Below are 24,731 nucleotides of genomic sequence, written 5' to 3'. Positions count from 1 at the left end.
GTGCTGATCCACCATCTGGGCTGGATACGCACTGGATCCAGGTGACTGCAATGACCATCTGATCTGGAACACAGCAGATGTGGAGGACTAAAATGCAAGAGCTTGTTCAAATACTAAGATGCTAAACCACTCAGGGCTTTTTAAGTAATAAGCAAGATTTTAAAATCTATACAATGTTTAATAGGGAGCCAGTGCAGTGTTGACAGAATCAGGCTAATATGGTCATACTTCTTGGTTCTAGCAAGAACTCTAGCTGCAGCATTTTGGACCAGCTGGAGTTTGTTTATTAAGCATGCAGAACAACCACCCAATAAAGCATTACAATAATCTAACCTTGAAGTCATAGATGCATGGAGTAACATTTCTGCATTTGACATTGAGAGCATAGGTTGTAATTCTAATATACATTTGAGATTAAAAAATGGAGTTTTACAAATGCTAGAAACATGGCTTTCAAATGAAATATTGCTATCAAACAGCACTCATAGGTTCCTAACTGATGACGAAGAATTGACAGAGCAGCCATCAATTCTTAGACATTGTTCTAGGTTATTACATGTGGAGGTTTTACATCAGATAATTAACACCTCTGTTTTTTTCAGAAAAGTAACAGCCCTAGTACTGAGCCTTGAGGTACTGCACTTGTGATCGATATGGTACCTCTTCATTCACTGCTATGAATTGATGACGGTCAGATAAGTATGATTTGAACCATGCTAATGCACCTCCACTGATGCCAACAAAGTTTTCTAGTTTATTCAAAAGAATGTTGTGGTCAATAGTGTCGAATGCAGTGCTAAGATCCAGTAGCACTAATAGAGAGATACAACCACAATCAGATGATAAGAGGAGGTCATTTGTAACTTTAATGAGAGATAAGTTAACTATATTAAATTATATAAATATAAAAAGCATACAGAAGCATTTTTGCCATCCATAATTTAGAATGCCTGGAATTTTGAGTTTTAATAGACTAACAAAAAAAAATGTGCGTGCAATCTGAGTGTGATTTGGTTATATAGCCTACTTGATAATGTCAGATTGCACCTCATTAAAACAACACTTACCATATTATCGCAGAAGATATACTGTACATCACACACCCCAGCCTCAATTTGAGTTGAAAATTAATCATCCGCAGTTTGATTAAACTGATGGTATTGCAACTCTGCCATTTTACACTGTGTTCCACTTGTGTCAGAGCCTTTGCCCCATGTGCTTCATGCATCATATGAAGTAACAGACATAATACTAAAAATTAGCATAGCACCCTGCTCAATTAATATTATATTTAAAAAAAAACTTACTATATTCTTTGGATATTATTATTATTATTATTGGACCATTAGAAATGTATAGTTATTGGGTAATAGGCATTCTTTAGGAAACTTAGTTGGGTTTGATTCTTATGCTTAAAATAAATGATTAATCATTTTAATAAATTTACTTCAAGCCTATGCATGTGGATATATTAACAAGAGCAGTATCTCATTTGGTTCCATTTTTGTTATTGACATGAGTACTTGATTTACTTAGCAGTGATAAACGCAGCTTTACTTGACCTTATAATGGTCAAGCTGTTAAAATTAGCTGTTTCTCCACACACACTTAACAACATCTTTATAACAGGCATAATTAACGATAATTTAAAAAAAGTCGTGCACACAAATTAGATCACCGGTTTTTAAATTCCCAACACTGTGTCTTTAACTCAACTGTGGCTTACACTAAAGACATGTGCTGACATCTAGTGGAGAAAAAAAAATTATGACAATACGTTTTTTTCTGTTTTCCATTTAGCAGAGCACACTTTTCTAATGCTTTCTTTTCAGTTAAATAATGAAACTGGATCATGGTCAATTTTTAAAGATAAAGGCAGTATTACCATTTTATAATTTCTATGTTATCTGTTGGAAAAATCTGTGACTTCTCCATTAAAATGACATTTTCTGTCTGGATTTTACTCATGTCACCACAGTGGCACAACTCTGATTCTGCAAACTCTGGGTGTTTTAGTATCTTCATTTTACTTTATCTTAGTACTGCAGGGGTGCAATCTCAATTTCTGAAATGCCACAGCCCTGCAGAGTTTAGCTTCAACCCTAATAAATCTCAGTAGATCCATCTAATCAAGTACTCAGGACTTATGCCCAGTATACACTCTATGATTTTGGGCTGTCCCAGATGAAAGATTACCAATGCGAAACAATTGTGGTGATTTATAGTGTCGTGGCTCCTAAATGTTGGTCTTAAGTCATACTCTGAGAGAGGTTCAACGACAGCCATTGTCATGGTCTTGTGACCAGAGATGAGAATGTAACAACAGTGTCAGAATTGTAGGATGACCATCTCACAGTTTGTTTGCTGCTCTAACCTATGTCTACTGACTAGCCAATAAAAATTCAATATGAAATGACATATTGATCAACATGTCATGGCGCTAAAGCTTAAGTACCATGGAGGCATAAAGAAGGAATAATGGTATGTGGCACCTACCACGAAGAGCAATAAGACAGCATTATAAAATGAAAAGGCACGCTTTGATTTTGAATGGTAAAGACGTAAATCATGTGATAATTTTCATTTTGGATGAATTATCCCTTTAATTTGAAACATGCAGATGAAAGTACCTTGAAGTGAAGGTTAGCTCGCCAGAGATTAACGTTGTTGCAAAAGTCTGTATGTCTTCTGCCTCAGCCTTTCTGTGACACTATCAGATTTGTATAATTCAGATATGTTAAAGGATTGTTAGGTTGCATTAATTAGGTCAACCAGAACCAGGGACACTTTACATAACACCCGATGTACTCATTACATCGTAAGAAGAATGGCATCTATGCTAATATTAGTCTGTTTCATTCTTATTCCGAGGTCACCGTAGCCACCCAGATTCAGTCTGTTTCCAGACCAGATGGTCACCGTAGCCACCCAGATCCAGTCCATTTCTGGCCACAGACATTTCACCCTGCAGCCCAAGACTGGTTGCCCACTGAGGCTAAGCAGGATTGAGCCTGGTCAGTACCTGGATGGAAGGCCTCCTGGGAAAACTAGGTTGCTGCTTTGTTAGTGAGGCAAGCAAAGGGTGCTCACCCTGTGGTCTGTGTGGGTCCTAGACCCAGTATAGTGATGGGGACACTATACTGTCAAAAAGCACCATCCAGTGGATGAGACGTTATACTGAGGCCCTGACTCTGTGGTCATTAAAAATCCCATGGCACTTCTCATAAAGAGTAGGGGTGTAACCCCGGTGTCCTGGCCAAATTGCTGGCCCTCATCAACTAGATGGCCACTGGGACAAAACCACGGGTGCCAGACAAGTCCTCTGCACAATCTGACCTGTGTTGCAGCCTGGAATTACACCACACCATGCTGGTTTTGTCTGGCTAAAGGAGAACTGGCCCCCTGACTGAGCCTGGTTTCTCCCAAGGTTTTTCCTCCATTTCTATCACAGAAGGTGTTTTGGTTCCTTGCCACTGTCGCCTTTGGCTTGCTTAGTTAGGGACACATAATTTCTGGCAATATTGTCAGCTTGATTGCACAGACACTATTGGAAGAGAGCTGAACTGGATGATGACATGACTGAATCATCAATGAACTGACATTAACTGAAAAATTGACTGTTTGTTATTGTCCTATTGTTATTGTTGCATTATTGACAAACTATTTTTTCAATATTTGTTTGACACTGTAAAGCTGCTTTGACACAATCTGTATTGTATGAAGTGCGAGTAAATCACAAGCATATGCAAATAAATATTCACTCTGGGCAACTAAATGATGTCTAATATTAGCCAATGGCTAATATATTCTCAGACTGTAGGCCTACTCAACAGTGTGTGAGTTTGAGGCTAAGTATAAGTTTAGCACGGATATATTTTCACTCGCCGAACACTCTCTGACTGAGCCCTTCAGAGTTTCACTCTCTGTCAAGTGATCTGTGCTATTTTTTTAGTTCATCTGGATGGATGTGCAATGCACCTGTATTTGATGTACCGTAAACATCCTAATTCATTCTAACAACATGTTAAAACATGCTAGAAAGATGCCAATACAAAGACCATCTCTGAAGATGCTAGCAACATGCTAAATTGTGCTAATAACATGTTAAACACATGCTAAAAACCATGGTAACATGGTTCCATGAATCCTAATTTATGCTACCAAAATGAACATGTTAGAAACATGTTAGCAACAGCTAAAATGTGTTAGCCATGCTATCAACATGCTAATGCTAGCAAAATGTTAAACATACTATAAACATGTTACCAACATGCTAATTAATGCTAACAACACGCTAAACCATGTTAACCATCTGCAAAACATACTACTATCCTGTAAGTTACTTTTTTCTTCAGTAAAACAGTGATTCATAAAATGCAAGTCCACAGCTGCAGTCATTTTGAGAGTAAAAAAGCATATACAGACCCTGAGTTCCAGTTAATTTTTCTATGCCCTTCACTCGCTGACTTCCCTTTGTCTTGTTGATGTAAGTCAATCATAATGTTGCACTACAGGCGGAACCCTTACATTGGGCTGAATCGGATTGTCCTAAGCCGTTGATCACTTGGAATCTGCTATGGAGTTGATTTATTATTAGATTTTTCCCTTAGGAATTTGTTTGATACAACATTCTATATGTAGTGTAAAGTGGGGAAAATATTTATTTGATCCCCTACTGATTTTGTAAGTTTGCCCAATTACAAAGAAATTAAGGGTCTGTAATTTTTATGGTAGGTCTATTTAACGTATAGAGACAGAATATCAACCAAACAATCCAGAAAAAAACACTTTATATAAAGGTTTAAAATTGATTTGAATTTCAGTGAGTGAAATAAGTATTTGATCCCCAAGCAAAACATGACTTAGTACTTGGTGCAGAAAGCCTTGTTGTCAAGCACAGAGGTAAGACGTTTTTTGTAGTTGGTCACCAGGTTTGTACACATCTCAGGAAGGATTTTGATCCACTCCTCTTTACAGATCCTCTCTAAATCCTTAAGGTTTCTTGGCTGTCGTCTGGCAACTCAAAGTTTCAGCTCCCTCCACACATTTTCTATAGGATTGAGGTCTGGAGACTGGCTAGGCCACTCCATGACTTCTTCTTGAGTCACTCCTTTGTTGCTTTGGCGGTATGTTTTGGGTCATTGTCATGCTGGAAGACCCATCCATGACCCATCTTCAGTGTTCTGGCTGAGCGAAGGAGGTTCTCGTCCAAGATTTTACAGTACATGGCCCCGTCCAATTGCTCCTCATTGCAGTGAAATCATCCTGTATGCTTAGCAGAAAAACAGCCCCAAAGCATGTAAAGTTTCCACCTCCATGCTTGACTGTAGCATTATTTGTGTATTTGGGGTCATAGTCAGCATTTCTCTCCCTCCAAACATGGCGAGTCAAGTTAATGCCAAAGAGCTCAATTTTCGTCTCATCTGACCACAGCATTTTTTCTCCCAAGCCTTCTCTGAATTATTTAGATGTCCTCTGGCAAACTTTAAATGGCCCTGTACATTCTTGAGCAGGGGGACCTTGCGGGCGATGCAGGATTTCAGTCCATTGCGGCGTAGTGTGTTACCAATGTTTTGCTTGGTGACTGTGGTCCCAACTGCCTTAAGATCATTAACAAGCTCCTCCCGTGTAGTTCGGGGCTGATCCCTCAACTTTCCCATGGTCATCCTTACCCCATGAGGCAAGATCTTGCACAGAGCTCCAGACCAAGGCCAACTGATGGTTGTTTTGTATTTCTTCCATTTCCGAATAATCGCACCAACAGTTGTCTCCTTCTCACCAAGCTTCTTGTAGCCCATTCAAGCCTTGTGCGGATCTACAATCTTGTCTTTGACATCCTATCACAGATCTTTGGTCTTGCCCATGGTGGTGGGAGAGGTTGGAATGGAAGATACAGTCATTAGGAGTAACCTCTTAAAGTGGCAGGACTAATCTGTGTTCCACATGGGCACACAGCCAATCTGTGGGAGCCAGAATTCTTGCTGGTTGGTAGGGGATCAAATACTTATTTCACTCACTGAAATGTAAATCAGTTTCTAACCTTTATATAATGTTTTTTTTTTTTTTTTTTTTTTCTAGATTTTTTGGTTGGTATGGTGTCTCAATCAGTTAAAATAAACCTGCCATAAAAAATACAGACTCTTCATTTCTTTGTAAGTGGGCAAACTTACAAAATCAGCCGGGGATCAAATAAATATTTTCCCCACTGTATGAAGTAGAATTGCTTCCTCTGCAAAAATCGAGGGGTCGAAGGTCTGTTCAAATAAACTTCCCTCATCCTCTTCATGAAGTGAAACACACTTCAAAATGGCAGCAGGGATTTCCCCGAGGGGAAGTGTGTACCCAGATAGCACACGTACATCGGCAAGATGTCTGTTAAAGGTTTTATCTGGAAAGCATCTGCTGTGTACAGACATCTGATAGATGTCTTTAAGATGTCAGTTTTTACATGAATTTTAAATCATGGACATCTTAAAATCATTTTCTAAACGTCTCTTTGCACATTTGATAAGAAACGTCTAATAGACATATTGCAGATGAGCAAACACTAAAATTTATATCTCAGATATAAATGTATGAATGTATGTCTAAAAGCGAAGTGGAACGCAGCCAGGCAACACAAAATTAATAGCCATAATATACCTAATTCATAGCCTCATGAAAACAGACCTGATCACGTTCACAAGATCACGACTAATTTTCAGCAAATTTTTTGATCTGCAAATTTTCATTTTTGGGTAAATTATCCCTTTACGGCAGTGACTTAGATGTCCTAGATGAGTTGATACTACAAACCAAATGTTGTGATATTACACCAAAGCATTTGCATAATTTTTTTTTCATCAAAAAAAAAAACAAAAAACGGCCAGAGATAGAAAAACACAGACAGCAGTTTCATATTAGTTTATATCTCTATTTATTTTCCCTTAGAACAGAACTTTAATAAATGTAGCTGTATTTTCATCTTACCTTCAAAAAAAGGTCATGACCAGTAATTTTTAAATATTAATCGAAGTCTTTGTGTAAAAAAAAAAAAAAAAATCAAAGAGAATCGTTAAACTAAAGCATCTATTGTATGACAATATGACACTGTAATAATAACTGTTATTTCTATATAACGTGTGTCCATTTATTTGCTTGTAAACCGCAGGTTCCAGTTGCAACCTTTACAGAGGAGGAGAGCATTCATCTGTGTAAATCACACTTTCCGAAAATTGTTAAACAGTGATTAAAATCTTTTAAACATGATAAACGAAAAGTGTCTGAACAACAGAAACAACAAAAAACCTCAAAGAGAACAGGCTACATTAAAAAATAATATATATATTACAATTTATATCAGAAGAACAGAGGATTTTGACATAGATGGGATGAGGATCGGTTATGTGACTCATGACACTATATAATTAAATTGATTGAAAGATCCTGGTGAATGAGAGGGTTATCTGGGAAATACTGACTGATACTAGACGGTAAACTAGATCGTATACAGCAAGGCCAGATTCAGGGTTAGATTATATATAAGCAGTCTTTGACTTACAATGGAAACACAATATAGTGACACAGAAAACATTTGGGATAACTAAAAAAAAAAAAAAAAAAAAGCAAATCTCTGATACTGCAGTCAGCATGAAACAGGTTGGTAATTAACAGATGCCCTACAGCATCAGATGGACTATAATGTTCTTTGCAGCTCTTCCAAGCTAGATGTTCATACATTTTTATAGTGTCTTGATCTGTGATAATCTGTGATCATTCTTGGTCTGATATCTTCAATTAAATATATGACCTCATTGTATAACCTGATGCAAAGGCAAAACACAATAACTACAGCAACACTGAAACTGAGAAAATGGTTAATTTTTTATTATTTAATTGTAATTGATGTTAATTTGATGTCAATTCAAACTCTGTTTTCTATTAATCTTAGCACAGCCAAACTCATCTCTTCTGTCATAGTCTGAGGCCCAGTTTCAGGCATAGCTCTGTTACAGTGTGTTGCCTTTGCATAGCAGTGAAAAATAATGATAATTTAAGAGATGGTGTTGCCTTCACTTAGTGTGACAGATATTATGTCATTATGTTATATATTACACTGGGTGAAGGCATACTGTTTCCACTGAATGATCATTACAATTTAACAAAGTCATCTGGGAAAATTGACATCCTTTAAGTTAGCATTATACATTATTTTAAGGTGAAAACAGTTAAATTAAGACAGTGAAAACACTACTGAACAAAATTATATGGAATAAAACAGGTACAGGTTCTCAGAAACAACTTAGTAACACTGACAGAGAAGTTTTAGAGTAAAACCAAGAACATTTAATTACTTGCACAGTTAAATTCACTCTAAAGCAGAGATGTCTTGCATTTTTGACCAACTATTTTCCTGTTTGACACTGTAAAGCTGCTTCAGCTTTGTATAAATCACTATACAAATAAAGGTGGCTTGACATGTACCTGTACACAAAACAGTGCTTGTGTTGATGTACATGTTTTAATTAACAAGAGATTCTGCAATTTTTATTTTCCTGTTATGTGAAGTGTTCGTATCAATATTTCTTAAAGTAGCCTTAAAAAAAAAATTAACTAGTATAATTGTTGTATTGTAGTCTATGGAAAAAAATATAGATAAAAAAATCTAGAAATAGTATTCCAAAAGGGGCATTTACTGGTAGTTTCCCCTAAGAATTGTCCAGATTTGAACACCAATATCACTGGTCACTCTGTGCATCTCTGCTCCTAAGTAATTCTAATTTAACTTTACAAGAATTCATTTAATGCTTTACTCTAAAAACACACAGGAAAATAATGACCAAAGGAACGTGTTGGATGCACAGATGTATATGAGGATAGTCAAAAAATAAGGTCCTGACAAAGGCAAAACAGCACATAATCCCTATTAGCCTTTACACTCAAACACTGAAGACAACAACCACACAGAAGGAGAAATATAGAGTAAGCCCTTAACTCCTTCTCCACACACTACTATTTGCTAAGCCCTTTACACAATAGATAGTTATTTTTGACAGGGAAATGATGGTAAAATTACAGTGTAATTGTGTATGATTATGATGGAGTGCCACATTCTGTTCAGCTATTTCAATTCCATTCGCACATGAACTATAGTAGTTAACCTTAGTTAAACCAGCTTCACATACAATCATGTTAAATGAATGCATTCAAATCATGTCATGCAATGAATAACAATATAAATATTGTTGCTGCTAAGAATTATGTAAGGACCACATACTGAAAAATTATTCTTTCACAGAATATCTAAGATGCAATTAATGCAGAAGGGCCGAAGGCTTTAGCACATTATTAAATTAATAAAGTGCATAATAAAATAGTGTCATGTATGAAAATACTTATAATAACATCCTCCTTCTTTACAGTTGTGTGCCAAAGCCCTGTTACTTGGATTATTCTGACCTGTTGTAGACTATATTTGTATTCAAATAACTACCAAAACAATGGGGTCTTTCTATATACTCAAGGGGCAAGAGACACAAAAGCTGTCACTGGGACAGCACCCTTTCAAAAGGTGCACCTTTGTATCTTATTAACCCCTAGAAGTTCAATATTAGTATCTTAAAGGTACATATTATTACCTTTTTAAAGGGTACCAGCCCAGTGACAACTTACGTCCCTTTTTTCTGAGAGTGTACATCAGCTGTAAGCCATGTACACAATATGGAGATAAAGATCTTAGAATAAACAGAATTAGCTCATGGTAGTTGAGGCAAACTGCAGCAAACTCCACCAAGCACCAAGATTTGTCATACAGTTATGGGAATAAGCATCTGTTTCTAAAATAATGCAAGGTGGTTATATCTGTTTCTCAGAAGGTAGAGAAGACAAACACCATTCTCTAATTAGATGGGATGCCAATTGCTGATTTGATTTTGAGGCTTTCAGTACATCTAGTTTAAAAATAGGGCTTTTTAATTTTATTTTTTTTATTTAGGATGAAAATGTAGGAATTAGAAAGAGAGACGTGAATCTTCTACCTGTAGCCTGTCTGAATGGTGCTGATGACTTTGTGATGTGACACTCACTCTCAAATGACACAAAATACTGACATGCAACAAATAACGAGAGAATTTGACAGGACCATGGACACCCAAGTCACTTTCCAGGTTGCTCTGAAACCACTGAACAGAAGTCAAAACCATCTTGAAGTGAAAATAACAGCTGAAACTTAAAGGGAAAAGTTAGATAATCTCCTAGTGCAAAGTGAAATGACAACTTTAGTGTGTGTGTGTGTGTGTGTGTGTGTGCGTGTGGGTCACAATGTGTGTTCCAGAAGAGAGTGAAAAGTCTCTTTAGGGGCATGTTCTGACTCTTCATATTATGCTTATCATTTGTCTTGTGTCCTGTTCACTGTTTTCCCCTAACCCCACAAGGTGCTGATGACAAGTGTGGTTAAGTGTTCTCTGGTTGAGACTGTGAGCCTCACTTAGAACCGGTACAGCTTACTTTCTGCTTCTTTACTGACAACCCCGAAGCTAGATGTGTTGGACCTGGAGTTGTCCAGCCCAACTTCATTCAATCACTCTTCTCTCGGGGCGTTGTCATCCAGTGGAAAGATGCCAGTCAGGCAGGTCGAGTTCTGATTGGCTGTCATGGTAGCCACAGTGTGGAGAAGAACTAGGACCAGCAAGCAAAGTTTCAGCCGGCCCTGCCCAAGCCGTGGACCCCCCGAGGAGGTCACAGATGTGTGCTGGCAGGAAGGGTGAGTTCTTTTTAAAGTGCCCCGGGAGCGGTTGTTGGACTTCTGGTCCCATCGCACATCACAGCACTCTGGCTCCTGGTTGATGTCTGGTTTGAACCCTGGGGTGTATGCAAAACACACATCCATGTTTTATTTGGAAAACTCTCAAACACTGTATTATACAACAGTATGCATGTCTGTGACATGTTAGTTATACATAATTTAAGGAAGGTTTTTTTTTTTTTTTTTTTTTTTTTTTTTTTTTTTCAGATACATTTTTATTTGTATGTTGGTCTAATGGTTTTTAAAACTGTACCATTAACTAGTTTCAAGAAGTTCAGAGAACATTCAAAAGTAATGCTCCCATAATATTTGCAAAATTATCAAATATAACATTCCCGTATTGTTTTTGTTTTCATTTTTATTTGCATAAACATTAAAAAAACTGGATGTTTTAAACTTCAGAGAACATTCGATAATAATGTTTTCATGACACATGATACAAAACATTCTTATAACATATTTTTGTTAGCTGGTGTTACACTAAAATTATTACTTTAAACACTAAGATATTTGTATGTACTGACTATTGATAAAATCGTATGATTAACTGTTCCATCTTGCATTAAAAAGTATGTGGATTAAAAGGTCTGTGCGTTTTAAAAGGTTTGTGGTTAAAAGGTTTTTAAAGGCACTAACTGCTTCATCATACGCTAAAAAACAAAGCAGGTTTTTAAAACTGTTTGAAGACTTCACCATGTAAAGTATTTTGCTGTTTAATCATGAATGAAAGAAAAGTATTAGGTTGCAGCGTTAAATACAAAGATGCTTCTGTGTGCTCATTAATTGCTTCTCATAGCACTGACATTCCAGTGACATCGTTTGCAGATTAAAGCTGAATATAAGCAGAAATAATAAATGGTCAGCTCATAAGTATTTGATGAAAGAAGGAAAGATGAAAGAAGTTCCAAATGACCGATTTTAAAGCCATGATGTTCACACTTAAGAAAAATCTAGTTTAGTGCTGACATCAACTATTTGTATGCTTCTGTCTTTGGTTAAACCTCAAAAATTAACCTCAAACATACTGTCACTGCTAATATTGTCTGGTTTTCCTCATTTAAAAGTAATATGATAAAAATGATAAAAATGTATTAAAACAACAAATATACAAAAAAAATCTGTATGTTTATATACAGTATGTTTTTGTAATAAAACTTTTAGATACATGTCTATCTTTTATATTGGCAGTATTTATTGATGTATTGATGGGGTTTAGGATGGTTATACATGTAGATGACATATATGTCGAAGATGTCCAAAAACTTATTTATATAAACATATATACACATATTTAAACACACATATTTGTTTTGGCTCGTTCCATTTTCTAATTTCTTTCATATATGTTTTACTTCATATAACATATTTAATATATGTGCATACAGAATATTACATTTGTGTATGGGGCTTTTTGTAGTTCATTTCAAAGGGAAAAAAAGCAGTGAATGTGTTGCTCAGTTTCTCATGTTACGTTAAATGACTACAAAATTATTGTTTAAAGGATTTTATTTATTTATTTATTTATTTAGAGCAGAAGTCTGACAGTTTCACCGATTGTCCAGTAGATGTCACTAAAAAGCTGTATGATAATCCAAATAGCATGGTTCATTACAGTAATGTATTTACTTTAAAGATGTGCTGAAATTATACTGAGAAATGACTGAGCTATGCTCTTTGAAACAATAACATGATTTTAAAATTATTATTATTATTATTTAAATCAAACTTGGTTTTCCTGCTGATCTTGCTACTTTGGAGCTCTTTGATGAGATTTATGTTACTTTTTTTGCTGTATTGATGCTGTTAATTATGACTAGTATCCTACTACTGTACATGAGGTTTGATACAAAGCTACCTGTGAGCAGATTATACTTAGTTTTTACTTATAATAAAGACTTTATTGTAATGATTGAATGTTCATACATGATTTAGATGTTATAATAGTTACATTTTGACTGTTCATTGCTTTATTAGCAACAATAGAATTCTGCTTGACACAAAACATGGAATTATGAAAACTAAAATGACATTTAACATAGATACAGTGCATAATGCAAAGATAAAAAGCCTACAAAAACTTTGAAAACTTTCCTGTAAACAGTAGATCTTATAAAGTACAATTCAGTTTTGGCTAAACATAGTACCAACCTGCACATATAAAACTGGGAGTACCACCATGTATAAGGTCATCATTGTCAGGCAATATGAATGGACACCTCTGCTGGACCTCAAGACAGTATTGCTCACAGGGAATCTTATGACTGCAGCCTGAATGAGGACTCTGGAAATACTGAGCGCAGAGCCAGGGCTTGTAGACAGTCTGCAGAGAGAGCAAGAAAGAAACAAACAAATAAACAAAGAGAGTGAATGAATGCAAACTATTAAACATTTGAACATCTGTTGGTTAGATTTTAGGCATTATTAAATTGGAAAAACCCTACAGTACATCTACAGTCCCAGAGTTTTAACTTTTATCAGAGTTAGACACAATTGCATTATATGATTATTAACAGTTTTTTTTTATTTTTTATAGTTGTTAGAAATTGTTGTTTTATGTTTTTAAGATTTTTTTTTTGGTTTTTTTTACATATTAACATTGATCAATACACATGCATAGAGCAGATCAAATATGGAAAACATACACTCAAACATAAATGGAAACTCAATTTGTTCATGAATCAGACATCTCTACTCATCAATCACCAGGGAGAACTAGGGCAAATGTCAAGATTTTCAGTGAATACAAGCTAATTTTTGACCTGCTCCACGCACTAAGGTATCATGTGGCTTCAAAAGACTTAAAATAGATGTAAAATAGAGTTTGACTCTATTTATGATTCTGTTATGGTTCTTTGTGAAGTTTGAAAACTTCAGTCCCTATTGAAAGAGCGGTGAAAAAGCAACAAACTCTTTGAGTTACTGACTTTTCTGTCACTACAGTGCCATAACAAGTCTCCGTTTTTATTTAATATTCAATGCAGTGACAAATTATAGCAAAGGATTTACACCAATATCCCCATCAATCAGTAGTGCAGTACTCAAAACGACCAGCAGATGGAAGAGTTTCACAGCTCTCCACATCAGACCTGTTTGCTAGATTTATTAATCTGTCTCACAACAGCTCAGTTACTTGTGCCGCCTCAGTGACATACACAGAGACCCAACCAGGTCACGCAGACCTCATAAAAACACTGCTGCTTTATGATGTACCTTTGATCATCTAACCTAATACACTTACTGCAACATCACTGTGACAAAATGATAATGTCACACTACATATGAAGAGAGTTAGCAGCAGAGGAGCACAGTGGGCAGTGCAGGGGGTAGGCAGAGGAGTCCATGGTGCTATAAGAATAGACTTTGCTCATTTATTTTGCCCTACATAGCACACAGCACAGCCTGCTGTTGAGGAAAGGGAAGATGCCAGAGCATCCACGTGTGTGTGTGTGCGTGCGTGCGCGCGTGTGTGTGTGTGTGTGTGTGTGTGTGTGTGTGTGTGTGTGTGTGTGTGTGTGTGTGTGTTGAAAAAGAGAACAGGAGGCATAGAAAACCAGGTCGTCATTAGCACTGTCTGGCTGTCAGAGAATTCAGTACTGCAGTCTGATTTGTGAAGGCTGTTTTTTTAAGAAGATTCTCACTTCCTTCTTTAAACATCGAACAACAAGACATCTATAACAGAATTAACAGGAAATTACACACCATTGGGGGCTGCTGACCCCAATCTCACCAATCGCATGCCAGATGGAAGTAAAAAACAAATGTTTGGTTTAGTGTTAATCTAGAGTTGTCACATCATAAATTTGCACTGAGTGTACGTGTTTAGGAAGAAAGCTTTCTGTGACATGAGCATAACTCAACATATGATCCAAATATATAAAATAAATAAATAAACAAACAAATAAATACATCAAAAAGTTTAAAAATTCTGTGAACATGAAAAAATTCATGAAAAATATTCCTTTAAGTTTTCAAGAGTTTTCAAGTTTTTGCAAGGAGCAAACAGCAAGTCATTATTCACTGAGTAATGCAGTCCAGTAAGCTACTGTACAACCAGATCTGTCTAAATCATCAACAAATCGTTTAAAGCAATAATTCACCCAAATCATTCATGTTTTTAAAATTTAAACGAGGATATTTTTTATGAAATCTGAGAGATCTCTGTCCCTCCATTGAAAGTACATTCCTCAAAATTCCTCTACAAGCATCAAATCATTCACAGAAACATCTTAAAGTAATCTATATGAATCAAACTATTTAATAAGTCTGCTGAAGAGACACTGAAAAATTTGAGCTATTGAGACACTATTGGCTTCTGGTCAAAGATTAATTGAACGATCTTCTCAATTTATGAATTCTGAAACATTGACCCAGTTATTATTTATTAGTTATTATAACTGAATTAAAAAACTAAAAAAAAAAAAAAAAAAAAAAAAAACTAAATTGAGCTGACAGTATCATTTCTATAGACCTCATATATAGTTGAACTGAGTTTCTTTCATAACTGATGAACGCGACATGACATAGTTATTGAACTAAACTGAATCAACATCAAAATTAATTGATTTGAATGACACTCTGTAGAGCTGATTACAGCTGAACTGTCTGAACTCATTTCATAATGGATTAAATTTACAGTGTTATTGAACTGAATCAACACTGATCTGAATTGAGCTAAATAATGACTATTGTCTTCTGTAGAGCTGTTTTACTTCTGAAACTGAATTCACAATTGATGATTTTTGCAACATTAACACTGGTATTTTTCTTGTTTATTAATGAGAAGCTTGTTGTTTAAAGTGCTAAATAAATGTGATTTTACTTGACACAATAGCTTTATATGATCAACAGACTTATTAAGACTTTTATTCACATATTAACACTGAAAAACACACATTCATACATACAGCTCATCAATAATGTAAAAATAAGTTTAAACCTATGGAAACTCAGTTTGTTCATGAATCAGACAGCTCTGCTTCTTTAAAGAACTCGCCAGAGAGAACTGGGGCAAATTATTATTTTTTATTTTTTATTTTCTGTGAGACTGCAAGAGTGATATGCCACATGTATCGCTCTGTAGAAGAAAGATGGTGGAGTGCAGTGCGGTGCAGAGCTTTCTGCTGAAAGCCAACTTCTACATGCCATGTTTCTATTTTAGCATAATACCTAATATTGTCTCTTGACATTGGATACAAAAGACAAACATATCTCAATTTCATTATATATTCCATTTGCTTAATGGTTTGAACAAGGGAGTGCATGGACGAATGGAGGGCAGAGGAACTGCAGTCACTCACATCCTTGCTTTCATTACTGTCAGAAATTAAAATATGCCACTCTACCCTGACTAAGGTCTATTGCATTGAAATAGCAACAAATTAACTCTTTAAATTAAAAACCATCAACACAGCATTTCTGCAACTGTGAGTTCTAGGGCTATGAAAAAAATTGTGAATCCTCCCACATCACACACAGTGGTAGGAGGTCAAAAGGTTAAATACCCTCAGGCACTGAGATAGTAAAGAGCAATATGCATATGCACCGCAATACATAAGGGATTTCTTATGACCATATGGCCATGAGCCAAGGTTAAGGTTTATGCAGTCATTATCAGGAAAGGCATGGTCATGCAAGTGAACAGCATCAGCCAAGGATTAGAAGAGAAAAATGAATGCCATGAAAGAGGAAGTTGTTTTTTATCAAGGAATTATGCCTCTGTAAAGCTTAACAAGCATGGCAGAATTGCAAATTTGACCCATATAAAGGAGACGTAAAAAAAAAAAAAAAAAAGATGTATTTTAGTCAAGTCAAGTCACCTTTATTTATACAGTGCTTTAAACAATATAGATTGTGTCAAAGCAGCTCTACAGTGATAAACAGGAAAACATGTGCTGATAATGCAAAAGGAAAACAACAACAACAACAAAATAGTCAGTTTTTTAGTTAAAGTCAGTTCATTGTTGATTCAGTTACAAAGGGTGAACACTGAAAATGCAATCAGATGTCAGTCAATAAGAAGACAGTATCCAAAATAAGCCCTTGCTCTTTGCTACCGCTAACCCTAACAGAGAACTTTCTTTAAATTAGTTATTTTTATACTTTTTACAATTGAGGATGTCCCCAAAAGGAGTTTTTGGGAGATTTTGTCAAGTTTGTACTTCAGAGTACAATTTTTTCCTAAAAATGTAGGTACACATACACACACATATGCAAAAACACCCTTTACACTGGAAAATAACACTTTACAAAAATGATTTAGTTATCGTAATCCCTTCATTTAGTAACGTGATGTGTGTGTGTTGTGTAAGCGTACATGTGGGTCTGTCTCTGCACATGCACATGTCCAATCAAACTTCATTAACCATGAGTTTCTCATTAATGATTTAAATCTAATTAAAGTGCTTCCGAGGATCATTATAATGCATCAATGGTAAGTAATTACATTAAAAAAAGACTTGCCACATTATTACAGAACACGATTAGATTAAGAAACCTGGAGTTTGTGCAATACTGGGTGTGATTACATGTGTAAGTTAACATCCAGATGTGGTCATGTACTGTATGTCAAATCAACATCAGCTGAATTTAAAGGTCATGTTAAAGTAGTTTCTGCTATTCCAGTCATGCATGTTTAACATAAAATTCAGAGTAGGGCTACAAAAATAAAAAGTTAGTTCATTGTTACTTTGGTTAATCAGATTGTCCACATCTTGTCCAGTGATGTCCTCATAGGCAGGGCATGCATGAAACAACTCCAAGGTAAGGCTTAAAGTACTGTAGCCTCATGTTAGTGTAATCTATTAACTACACTTTACAATAAACAAGAGATGAAAAATTGAGATGAGCAATAAATATGGTTTTCTACACGCAGATTTATTTCTTACTGTTAAATATATGGCAAAAAAAAAAAAATTATTAGTCTCATGATTTTCAACCAGTAGTTGTACATTGCTGAAATTCCTCTTGAGCAACACCAGCACTGACTAAATAAGAGAAACACATGCATCTTAGGGTGTTTGTCTTTGTGCTGCCAGAACAGCTTCACTGTGCCTTGGCATTGATTCTACAGGTCTCTGGAACTCTTCTTCCAAAAATAGACCTATACTCCCTCATTTGGTGTTCTATGTTGATGGAGAGTGCTGTCTAAAATGTCAGTAAGCCTGTCGCAATAATCAATTTATCGACTTATCGAACAATATATATACATGACCTAAATAATTTTTGGTGACACAATATATTGCCCATTATATTTATATTCATTAAATTAATGGCACCATGTTTTTTGCATTCCACTTGTGCCTGTGTCTTTTGCAGCTTCTCGTACATAATGTTGAGTCAAGTTAAGTTGAGTTTTATTGTCATTCCGCTACATTTGTGGACATACAGTGGAATGAAATGTCCTGCCTCACAGGACCACGGTGCTACATAAATACAGACATACAACAATGAAGTAAAACAGTATAAACCTACTGTATACACAACTAACCTACTGACTTTTGACTATAAATATACTATATATAAAAGTTTACCTATACATAAACTAAAAAGTACAAGCTATACGAATGCTTCACATAAATACTTTACCTATACACAACTAACCTAAAAATCTAAAAATTTTATAATGTCCATGATCTAGATATTCTTAAGAATTATAAGTTTGATGTCATTTGAAAGTGTGTTGCCTTCTTGCATTATTATGCTTTTATATTATGATTATGATTGAATCTTTTATTGATAATTATCAATATGCTATCAAAATATTGCTGTGTGTTTTCACAATCCTGATTATTTCAACATAGCAACATAGGCTCAGCATGATTCAAATTTGTCATTATATTTATGATTGTTTGTGATTTTGTTTATCGGACTAAGCCTTGTAAAAAAAGTGCACTTAATAATATTGAAAGTCCACATGTAAAATAATTAAAATCTTATAAAAAGTATAATAAAAAAAAAGTGAACAATGGCTCTGTGTAGTAAATGCTGCTCCATGTGAAAGCATGTGTAGAGATTTACCGCTGATTACAGAACTGGCTTTACTGACGAGATGCACATTAAATATTGTGCTGATATGCATCCCTAATAAAAACAAAACTATACTTGCAGATAATGTAATATTAATAAAATGTAAGGCTACTTAAGTGTACTTAAAGAGACTAAAGTGCACATTGTAATTATGTCAAATGAAAAGTTTTACTTTCAGACATTTTAAATCAATGTTTTATTATATTTATTCATGCTTTAAATAAGGACACTTATTTGTGGTGTTGACTAGAATACTAAAGCACATGTACTGTTTATAGTTCTTGATTATAAGTACTTGATTGTAATTGTACCTAGTGTGTTATTTAGTGTTACATATTACTGTACAAATGTGTAATTATAAGTATATTTAAATACATGACTTAACAGAAATGGCATAAAGTATATTTTTGTTTACAATAAATGCTCGTACACTTTAAGCATATTTCTAAAACAAAATAAATAATTATTGCATTAAATATAAATTGAAACTTAAACCATGTTCATTTATTTGTAAATAAAATGTAATTATTTGTTTGAAAATTAAATGCTTCACCTTTGCACAATGCATAATATCATTCAGAGCTACCACATATGCTATAAAATGAAATTAGATGCTCCTCACTGTGAGCTAATGTTTACAGCGGTGTGAGCCAGTAAGGCTTAGTTGTTTTACTGTCAAAAGAGCCTTGTTCTTGCCTGTCCACTGAGGCCTTGCTCTGGCTTAAAAAAAGAAAAGAAAAAAAAAATCATTTTCTGGCCTTATTTGTATTTACAGTTTTTGGTTGCTGGCATAACATGACTAACAACCTCTGACACAGCCCTGCTGGTTTAGATCCACTAATCAGGATTATGTTTTTCTGCCCCCTTGAAGCCAGATGAAGCAACATGTTGATGACATTTGTTGTGTGTCCTTGGCACTCCAGATGTGAGCATTGCTAGCAGCAGACATCTGCGCTGCTGACTCATGCTGCAGCCCTGGGTGCAGTCAAAAAATTTGCACACCTTCCTCTCGCTGAATATTTAGTCTAAGCTTCTTGCTATGTTCTCAAAATAGTGACTTTCTGTCCCTCCGCAACCTTCACTTGCTTACTGTAGGCTCAAGGGTTGCCAAAATGTCACCAGCATCACTTTTCTCTGAAGGCCTGATAAACACTAGCACCCTCCCACAGTTTCAATGGTGATTGTTTACAAATCAAACAAAAACAAGCAAGATGTGAAATCTCCCTCCTCTCAACCTGTCAGACTCGAATATGTATTTTCAAGCCAAAAAGGTGAAGATAAAGGTTATTCAAAAAACTGTTAAATGGTAGTAGTGAGCTTCAAAGAGCTTCTGTGGTGTTTAAGAGAGAATTCCTTCAATTAGGCCTTAATAAATACCAAAGATCAAAGCCCTATATTTTCCCCTTGTTTCGTTTTTGAAGTGTTAGCTATGAAAAATGTATCTTTCTCTAAACGTTTCAGAATATTTAACAGTTCAATAATGTCTCAATTATGTGAATTGTAATTACATTTTGACACTTTGCATAAAGCTGACAAATATTGTACAAAGGCACAACACGAGTGTAGGTAAAACTTTAAAATGGATTTGTGAATTTCAAAAGCACCCACTTTTATGATTTCAACTGATTCTCTGAGCTTTGATCATGGCACTTTTTCAATTTAGGCTGCTCGACTAGTGGCGCATTAAGTCAACAATAAATAAGCAAAGTATAGTCTTTTAGTATTCATCAGAAATGTATTTTGTCTCAATCACTGTAAATGTGTTCCCACAGTTGCTTCTTGCGGACAACAAAAAGTTTGAGAGGCGGTATTCACATGGTGTTTTCCTCATTAATTCCAATTAGGGAGTGGTGTACAGGACAGCCTTATGTCTCTTAGTCTGCTACATGGACAGCCCTGCTGGCTCTAATTGGATTGGATACCAATGCTGCTTGAAATCACACCCACAAAGTCCTTAAGTATGAAAAAGCCCAAAGAGCAACTAAAACAGTTCAAGTCAAGTTAAAATCATTACAGGACCTTCTGGAGATCTTCACTCTTTTAAAATGTAATTGGTAAGCCATCTACTGAAAAGTAACAATATATTAGTGATTTATATGTTGCTTGCAAAGAGTTTTTTTTGGAACCAGATGGTGTAGAGCAGTGGTCTCCAACCCTGCTCCTGGAGAGCTACCGTCCTACAGATTTCAGCTCCAACCTGAATCAAACACACCTGAACCAGCTAATCAAGGTGGAGCAGGGTTGGAACTGAAGTCTGCAGGATGGTAGCTCTCCAGGAGCAAGGCTGGAGTTCCCTGGTGTAGAATCTAACTGGACCATGATAACCAGCCAAATCTTGACACTGCTACTATATAATACAATATGTTTTTGAGGTTTAATGTGTCACAGATTTTTGGTTTAGTCAAATAATACAGACACTATATGACATATGAGCAATATTGCCCTATATATCAAGAGTGAAACTGTCATTAGATGCTACCAATAAGACTATATATAATTTTTACTTGTGTTACATTCTCTGGACAGATATAAATTATAATTTTTTATAAAATTCTCATAGTAAAATTGATGTATGTAAATATATCAATAATATCTATATGATATTTTTTTTTACAAGAAATATAGATAGATGGATGGATGGATGGATGGATGGATGGATGGATAGACAGACAGGCAGACGGCACATATATCACATTTGCGTATGGGATGGCCACAAGACATGTTCTTTTTCATAAAAAAATAACACATTAAATGACACATAATGCCATGATACACAGTGAAACTGAAGTTGCTGTAACAAAATAATCACATGAAAAGACGACTGATGCTTGCCAAATGAATCTGTAAAATGAGATAACATCCTGTCTTATAGTGGAGCTTAATGTCCCAATTTGTAGCTCCAGTCATTTTTCTGTAAACAACTGCTGCATTTCAATATTTAATTGGTGCCAATTAATTGCCCGCTTATTTATTAATCTGGAAGCTGCTTATGTGTTTCGGCTGTGGGCCGAGATTCACAACTGGAGGGGAGAAATATGAGCCATCTGCAAAAGAGCATCTCTCTCTATCTCTCCTTCCAGCACACATATATATACTCACACAGACATTCATAAACTCAAAAATAAATGATGGATTTTATTATGCATTGGCCACTTTGATTCATCAAAAGCGTGTTGGAAAAAGCAATAAGCGTTTGTGAGAGAAGGAACAGGACATAAATAGAGAAACCAAAATATTATTTACTTCCTTATGAAATTTTCTTTTAAAAGTATATTGTCATCTTGTGTGTTTAAGAAATTTTCATTCTATGCATTCTATTTTATGTAATGTTTTTAACACATGCTACATTCAGTTAATAAGTACCGTACTTCAGTAATCCTGAAATATTTGTTTTATTAGAGGATCTCAAGGTGTATTAGACAAGTAAATGATTCAGAACCAATGAACATCTTTTACTGATAATGAGCAGCTTGTTTCTGAGGGCATCATATACAACCTCAACATAGACCCACAATAAATGGTAAACAAATCTTTCTGTGGCTTTGTAACTCTCACTTAGGGCTTATTTGTAAATATGGTGCAGAGTCAGATTCTCATAATTGGTTATTTTTCAGCTGGTTTGCCAAATCAGGCAATTTATTTTATTTTATTTTATTTTATTTTATTTTTCTCACTGAGAAGAATTTGGTAATTCATTAACACACAAAGAGAACAAAAACAACCTTTATACATTTACACTGAAAAAAACAAAAAACAAGAAGAAGTAAAGTTTAATACATTTTTATTTTTGCACACATATTTTTAAAGGTGCCATGTGTCATGTCTGGCAAAAAAATCAAGTCATACTCCACATTCCATACCAGATGGGGGCAGTATGCCTCAATAAAGTGAATTGGTCTACTCTAGAGTAACAAACGAGAAACAGCATAGCCTCTATGCTCCGCCCCTACCTTCACAACAACCCTAGAGCCATAGCCGAAGCCTAAGAGGACGTTTTGCCTCCAGAGGAACGTTGGGTGATGTCAAGTGATTTTGAAACATGACATCTTCAAGCTACTCCCCTTCACCTTTACCAGTGAATATGTTCATATTCGTTTTGTTCATATTACATTTTGAGTTGTATATACACATTATTTGAATTAAATTAATTTGACAGACAGCATTCTGTCAACATCATTGTTCAACATCAGACAGCTGATGTTGACCAAGCTAGCGCCAATCAACGTAACCAGAGCTGCCAACTCTCAAGCATTCACCGTGAGACACACGCAATTGACTCTTTTAGAGTGTTACGTATGCTGCCCGCCTGATGCTAATTTAGCAGCATATATCAAGTTTGATTTTCATTAGCAAAAACTTGACCGCTCTGAATATAGTGAGTGAGTGCGCGTGCAGCCGGGGCGCTCTCTCTCTCTCTCTCTCTCTCGGGTTCATTATCATCGAAGACATTTCAAGCTTCTTAGGTAATGTTACATTTTAGCATCAGCCTGGTAGAGACGGGCTTTGGTAGATAACAGGTGAAAACAGGAACGGATCTGTGGGTAAGTTATAGCTAGCTAATTATCAAACGCAGCTACGGTTAGCCATCGCTAACATTAGCACGTTTATCGAACAGCCTTCGATATATTTCTATGTTATAACTTCCCGAAAAAAAATACGCAAACATATAAAACAAACTTCTAGCGAAATACTAACAGCATCTTACTTACCAATCCAAAAGAAATGTTGCAAGTTCGGAGTCGAACCTCAAGTCCATCAGTTGTCTCCAGCGATGGAAAGCAGTGCCGATGTTTTCTCTGGTTCGGCTCCTTTTCTTATCGGATTTGATTTGTGATTCCGAGCGCGGTTGTTTCCCTGTAGCGGGTGGTGGTGGTAGGTGTCTGTTGCCAAGGGCTTCAGCCATCCTTCCGCTCTCTTCCCTGAACTGAAATGAAGTAGTGGGCTGTACTTTCCACACGACTGACATCAGGTTCAAGTACGCCCACAAGCCCGTGCGAGTTATTCGTGTATTGCAGGTTGGCTGGTGGTTATGTTGCCCGCATACCGCCTCCCATGGCCGAAACTGGTATTACGACACCTGTCGGGCCGTGGCTAGTAATGCTAATGCTAATTAAGGTTGATATCTCTGCAGAACTATAACTTGACATTTTTTTAATGACATCATCGCCCTTATTTCTTCTCATTCTTTTGATGCGTGTAGGTCATTTTTTGGATATTTTTACCTCAATTTTTACACATGGCACCTTTAAAGTAAAATTTAAGTATGGAATTTAATAGAATCTACTTGTAAAATTAGTTATGTAAAATAAGCAAAGGAAATACATAAATTTAACATTGCCAGTTAGAGTTTGATGATTAATTTCTACTTAAAGGCACAATATGTAAGATTTTTTTATTAAAATATCCAAAAACCACCAGAACAGTGTTATATATTTTGCTGACTTGTGTACTTACATTATCACAAATGTTTCAAAGAATGTTTAATACCAGAGAAATAAGCAATTTTAAGTAGTGACACGAACTGTGTCCACTGTGTCATTGTGTCACCTGCCAAATGATGTCACACACCCTCGTTTTCCGGTTTTGCTTTGTAGAAAACATGGAAACACCAAAGACGCTTTAATATGTTATGCGTTTTATTAGACAGGTGACGACCGCACAGAGTAGCATTGTAACAGAACTTTCAAATGTATCTAGTGTGATAAAACAGTGCTGCTTTTTTTTTTCAACTCCCATGATTCCACACTCAGTGACAGCATCATCAAACTACGCCTTTGTTTTGAATACGCGCCCTCTATCGGCAAAAACTTACATATTGTGCCTTTAATTATTTTAAGTTTACTCTGCAATACTCAAGTACATTTAACTCAGTCATGGTTTGTAAACTTTTTTTCAAACACTGTACTGAAAAAAAAAATCATGT

General features: G+C 35.6%; 1 protein-coding gene across 1 annotated transcript in view; it reads right to left on the bottom strand.

Moving 5' to 3' along the window:
* Positions 1-6,899: 6,899 nt before the first annotated feature.
* Positions 6,900-24,731, bottom strand: part of LOC109064969 (transmembrane protein FAM155A-like) — a 90,312-nt gene continuing 72,480 nt past the window's right edge. Inside the window, exons 2-3 of the mRNA XM_042756726.1 lie at positions 12,932-13,103; positions 6,900-10,839 (exon numbers count right to left, since the gene is read on the bottom strand). Of these exons, the coding sequence (XP_042612660.1) occupies positions 10,559-10,839; positions 12,932-13,103 (453 nt within the window). The 3' untranslated portion in view covers positions 6,900-10,558. The remainder of the gene's footprint in view (positions 10,840-12,931; positions 13,104-24,731) is intronic.

The sequence above is a fragment of the Cyprinus carpio genome, chromosome A1 (genome assembly GCF_018340385.1).
Source record: "Cyprinus carpio isolate SPL01 chromosome A1, ASM1834038v1, whole genome shotgun sequence".
Taxonomy (NCBI): domain Eukaryota; kingdom Metazoa; phylum Chordata; class Actinopteri; order Cypriniformes; family Cyprinidae; genus Cyprinus; species Cyprinus carpio.
This window is presented reverse-complemented; position numbering and strand designations above follow the sequence as displayed.